The following is a 6,000-nucleotide window of genomic DNA, read 5'->3' on the forward strand; positions in this document are numbered from 1 at the left end:
CCCCTTGAAGTCCACGCTCAGTCGCTCAAAGGGACCCGAGGCCTTCACGAGCCGAATCTTGTCTGGCCGATAGAAGTGCGGTTTGCACTCCGCACAGACCTGGCAGGCCCTGACCATGGCCTTGACCCCCTTGGTTGAGTAAGGTAGGTTGCGGGACTTGATAAAATGGACGAGCCGGGTAACCCCCGGGTGGCAGAGGTCATTGTGGATGGCATGCAGGCGGTCGTCCTGCGCGTTGGCACATGTGCCGCGGGACAGCGCATCTGGGGGCTCGTTGAGCACCCCTGGACGATACTTGATATCGTACGTGTAGGGGGAGAGTTCGATCCTCCACCTCAAAATTTTATCATTTTTTATTTTGCCCCGTTGCGTGTTATCGAACATATAGGCGACTGACCGTTGGTCGGTGACGAGGGTAAACCTCCTACCGGCGAGGTAGTGTCTCCAGCGCCGCACAGCCTCCACAATGGCTTGTGCCTCCTTTTCGACTGCAGAGTGTCGAACCTCGGAGGCGGTGAGGGTTCGGGAGAAGAACACTACTGGTCTGCCTGCCTGATTGAGGGTAGCAGCCAGGGCGATGTCTGATGCATCGCTCTCTACCTGGAAAGGAATGGTTTCGTCCACCGCGTGCATAGCGACCTTGATGATGTTGGCCTTGATGCGGTTGAAGGCCAATTAAGCCTCAGCCGAGAGGGGACAAATGGTGGTCTTTATGAGTGGGCGGGCTTTGTCCGCATACTTGGGGACCCATTGGGCGTAATAAGAGAAAAGTCCCAAGCACCGTTTGAGGGCCTTGAGGCTGCGGGGGAGAGGGAGTTCCTTAAGTGGGCCCATGCGGTCGGGATCTAGGACCCTGTCTTCCACGACATAGCCGAGGATGGCTAGCCGGGTGGTGTGGAAAACGCATTTTTCCTCCTTATAGGTCAGGTTAAGGGCTCGGGCGGTCTGGAGGAACTTTTCGAGGTTAGCGTCATGGTCCTGCTGGTCATGGCCGCAGATGGTGACATTGTCCAAGTACGGGTATGTAGCCCGCAAACCGTACTGGTCCACCATTTGGTCCATCGCCCTTTGAAAGACGGAGACCCCATTTGTGACACCGAAGGGGACCCTGAGGAAGTGGAAGAGCCGGCCGGCTGCTTCGAAGGCAGTATAGGGACGCACTTTTGGTCGGATGGGGAGCTGGTGGTAGGCAGATTTGAGGTCGACCGTGGAAAAGACTCGGTATTGGGCGATCCGATTTACCATTTCCGCGATGCGAGGAAGGGGGTACGCATCAAGCTGCGTGAATCAGTTTATGGTCTGGCTATAATCCACGACCATCCGTTTCTTCTCCCCGGACCGGACTACCACCACTTGCGCTCTCCAAGGACTGTTGCTAGCCTCGATGACCCCCTCTCCCAGTAGATGCTGGACCTCTGATTTGATAAAAGCCATATTTTGGGCACTGTAGCGCCAGATCCTGGTGGCGACTGGCTTACAGTCGGGAGTGAGGTTCGCGAATAGCGAGGGGGGTGCGACTTTCAGTGTCGCAAGGCAGCATACCGTGAGGGGGGGCAAGGGTCCGCCGAACTTCAGTGTCAGGCTTCGGTGGCTGCACTGGAAATCCAGTCCGAGCAGCAGGGGGGCACAGAGGTGAGGGAGGATATAAAATTTGAAACGGGTGTATTTGGCGCCCTGGATCGAGAGATCCGCAATACAGATTTGTACCGAGTGGGACCCAGATGCGAGGGCTATGGTTTGGGATGCGGATGGGTGCGTAGGGAGCAGCGCCTTACCGTTTCAGGATGGATAAAGCTCTCCTTGCTCCCGGAGTCGAAGTGGCATGCAGTGTCGCGCCCGTTGACCTGGACCTGCATCACAGAGTTCTGCAGGTGCTTTGGCCGAGTTTGGTCGAGGGTGATCGCTCCCACTCGTGGGTAGTCCGAGTCCTCAGCCGAGTCGGACTCGTAAAATGGCCGCCGCCGTCGGTCGCACGTGTCGGGTCGAGAATATGGCCGCCGACAAGATGGCCGCTCCCATGATTCGCACAAGGCTGATGACGCGCCAGAAGGGGGCGTGCCGGGTCAGTGCGCAGCCACATTGCGAGGCCTGTGGGCCTGAGAGCCTGATTTTTGGGCCAGCTGTTCTTTTTTGTTCTGGCCCCTGGGTCTGGCCAGGCAGACCCTCGCAAAATGCCCCTTCTTCCCGCAGTCGCTGCAGATCGCGGAGCGGGCTGGGTAGCGTGGGCATGGATGCTGGCCCTGTCCGCAGAAGTAGCATGGTGTGCCCCCATGGTGAGCGGGTTGCCGCGTGGTGCAGGCCTGTAATACGGCTGAGTCTGAGGAAGTCAGGGGGGGGCTCGCAGAGTCCGCGGGGTACGTACCCAAGTTATGTCGGGCCACCTCCAGCGAGGAGGCGAGCGTTAGCATGTCCTGGAGGTCTTTTGCCCCGTTTTTGAGCAGCCGCTGCCGCATGTAGGTCGAGCGGATGCCGGACACGAAAGCGTCTCTGATGTGCAGGTTCATATGGACTTCCCCTGTCACATCGTGATGGTCACAGTCCCTGGCAAGCGTGGTGAGTTTCTTTTTTCTTTAAAAAAAAATAAATTTAGAGTACCCAATTCATTTTTTCCAATTAAGGGGCAATTTAGCGTGGCCAATCCACCTACCCTGCGCATCTTTGGATTGTGGGGGCGAAACCCACACAAACACAGGGAGAATATGCAAACTCCACACGGACAGTGACCCAGAGCTGGGATCGAACCTGGGACCTCAGTGCCGTGAGACTGCAGTGCTGTTTCAATGTGGATTATACACTGAAGTCTCAGGAGTGGGACTCAAACCCATGACCTTACAACTCAGAGGCGAGAGAGCTACCCAAGGAGCCAAGGCTGCCATTTGATCTATTGTCCCTTGAGCTGTTCTAACAGCCATCCTGTAGGCTCCTGGTCCACATACACACAATAATGGAATAGTTAGAGCACAGAAGGAGGCCATTCAGTCCATCACAACCATGTTGGCTCGCTGCAAAGGCAGCATAGCTGGTTCCACACTCTCCTGTCCTTTCCCTGTGGAAGGCAATATTTCTGCCTTCTGATGCTTATCAAGTCCCTGTTGAAAGCCACAATCAAATCTGTCTCCATCAGACACACAGGCTGTATAATCCGCATACCCTTAGATTTAATTTGAATGATTTGATACTTTGTGATTGGGCACTCGCTGCCATGTGCCAGTGATCTGTAGTAAATGTCGGGCAAAGAAGGTGGCACAGTGGCGCAATGGTTAGCACTGCCGCCTCACAGAGCCGAGGACCCGGGTTCGATCCCGGCCCCAGGTCACTGTCCTTGTGGAGTTTACACATTGTCCCGTGTCTCACCTCCACAACCCGAAGATGTGCAGTGTAGGTGAATTGGGCACGCAAAATTGCCCCTTTAATTGAAAAAAAAAGTAAATGTCGGACAATATGTCAGATGTAGTTCTTTAAAATGCTGGTACTCTAGTGGTATTTGGCAAAATGGTTTGGCAAGAATCTCAATTGGAGGCAGTGAATTTTTATCATATCCAATTCCACTATTGCTTTTCAGCAACGGACTGGACTAATTCTAATTCACTTATGTTAAACATTTAACCAAATCTGGAACGGCAGTTTGTGTTTTATTTCCTGCATGTTGATTGGAAGAGGTCCCGCTCTGCAAGCATTCTGCGACATTGTGTCCTGCGCATTATTCTGCAGATAGTAAATGGGACCGTTCCCCACGGTCGGCCAGCAAACCTCATGATACAACCTCACGGGGATTAGCTACACACTCATACATTTTCACTTTGCTCTGTGCCAATTGATGCTCTCATTTTCAAGCATCATGTTCTGAGTTGTCGCCACTCGGACCAATTCCCAGATTCACATTTGGTTGCTGCTGTGTTCTACAAGTGTCCCAGGGGGCCCACGGTATTGTCGGTCCTTTCACCTGAATTGAGACTTCAAATAGGAAGAATGTTGCAATTTGAATCACAGAATTCGATGGGGAATGGTATCTGACTATGTTGTCAATGCGCCAAACAACCTGTAGGGGGGATCACGAGGAGTATATGAGCAATGCACCTTTATTGAAATCGTTCTTTACCTTATCACTAACTAGTAACTGGGTGAGGTGAATTTTTTTCTCTGAGGGTAGTGAGTCTTTGGAACTCTTTACCTCAAAAGGCAGTGGAAGCAGAGTCCTTGAATAGTTTTACGGCAGAGCTAGATGGATTCTTGATTAACAAGGGGGATGAAAGGTTATTGGTGGTAGGTGGGAATGTGAAGTTGAGGTTACTCCAATTAGATCAGTCATGATCTTATTGAATGGCGGAGCAGGCTTGAGGGGCCGAGTGGCCTGCTCCTGCTCCTAATTCGTATGTTCATATGTAGCAACAGAAGCAAAGGTAAGACATTTATTTCACTTGATGTGCCTGGCACTGCACTTGCAACATAAAGATTCAGAGTTCAAATTCTTAGCGGGGCAAATTGTGAAATTGAGTTCAAAACATCTGGTTATTTGTGGGAGGTTAAGTGTCTGTGAAAGCGGGAGTCTTGATGTAAAAACCCAACTGCTTCATCGCCCCTCAGAGAAGCGAACCTGCTGACCTGTGGCAGGTACATTGGTGACTCTAACCCCGCTCGCTTTCTTCTGACGTGGCCCCAGCCTAACTGTCACAGGTCAGCATAGGATGTACGCTGACTGCAGACAATATGGGTAATAATTACATCCTGCAGATAAACCACCAACAGCCGATTAGATAGACTTGCATTTATGTAGCGCCTTTCACAACATCGGGCTGCCCCCAAAGTGATTGAGAGCCAATGAGGTACACTTGTAATGTGGTCACTGTTGCAGTGTAGAAACCCTGTCAGCTAATTTGTGGACAGCAGGACCCCACAAACAGCAGTGGGATAGATGACTGTTTTCCCTGATATTAGTTGAGGGGCAAATGTTGACCCCGAGGACGGCAGGGAGATGTCTGCTGTCCACAAACTGTGGAAAGTCCTGAGAATGGAGGATGAAGGATTGTGTTTTCTTTTTTTTTGTTCCTATTTTCAGATAACGGGAAATGCCATGTGGAGGAACAGGCCGGGCTGCTTTCACGGGTGACCGGGGGCATCTACGGAGTGACCAAGGGAGCCGTCGGGGCCACGGTTGGCGGAGTGGCCTGGCTGGGAATCAAAGGCTACAGAGTCACCAAGACAACGGTGACTGCAGTGCCTTCGCTGGGCATTGAGCTGGTCAGAGGTGGAGCCTCCAGCCTGGTCTGTGGTGTAACTGCAGTGGGATCCGCAGTAAAGAATAAAGTGCCTTTCGCCGGGAACAGTAAAGACAAATCAGATTAAAAACTGCCTGCGGAATTCATTATTTTGAAAGCTGAAGTACTGGTGGCTGATGGAATAACCGGTGAAACTGGGAGAGCAGAGTATGTCCCTCATGCTGTGTTTGGTCCTTCGTACTTTACGGAGGATTCCGTCAAACACTTCGACTTGTCCAAACCAGAATCTTTTATTGAGTCTCGTGTGGTAAGATAGCAATCTGATTGAGAGCACTTTATCATGGAGTCTGCTAACTACTCATCTGGAACTTACACCTAGTACTGACCACTCACATGTATGCCTTATTACCCTCTCATCATAGCCGGATGTGTCTCCCCTTATATCGGTGTCACATGACCTTGGTTTGGAGACGGCATGGTGTGTCTGTACCGCCACGTGCTGGTTGGAGGCCGCGCACCATACAACTATGATATAGCCCACAGGCATATCACCTCAGATTGCGTCCCCACCCGGAAAATGGCTCCATTGCCTCACATTGCACCAATTGTCATTACGTTTGTTTGTGAGATGTTTCCAAAATAGCTCGGGATAAACACATTGGCCGGGATTCTCTACTATCCGTGGGCTATATCGGGTGGGCTGTACCGGCACCGAGGAGCGGCGTGAACCACTACGGCGTCGGGCCGCCCGGAAGGTGCGGAATCTTCCGCACCTTCAGGGGCT

The 6,000-nt window shown here is 52.1% G+C and overlaps 1 protein-coding gene across 1 annotated transcript in view; it reads left to right on the top strand.

Moving 5' to 3' along the window:
• Positions 1–5,346, top strand: part of tmem263 (transmembrane protein 263) — a 77,805-nt gene extending 72,459 nt beyond the window's left edge. The window contains exon 4 of the mRNA XM_072483970.1: positions 5,057–5,346. Within this exon, the coding sequence (XP_072340071.1) occupies positions 5,057–5,343 (287 nt within the window). The 3' untranslated portion in view covers positions 5,344–5,346. The remainder of the gene's footprint in view (positions 1–5,056) is intronic.
• Positions 5,347–6,000: the final 654 nt, after the last annotated feature.

This window comes from Scyliorhinus torazame, chromosome 19, assembly GCF_047496885.1.
Source record: "Scyliorhinus torazame isolate Kashiwa2021f chromosome 19, sScyTor2.1, whole genome shotgun sequence".
Lineage (NCBI taxonomy): Eukaryota > Metazoa > Chordata > Chondrichthyes > Carcharhiniformes > Scyliorhinidae > Scyliorhinus > Scyliorhinus torazame.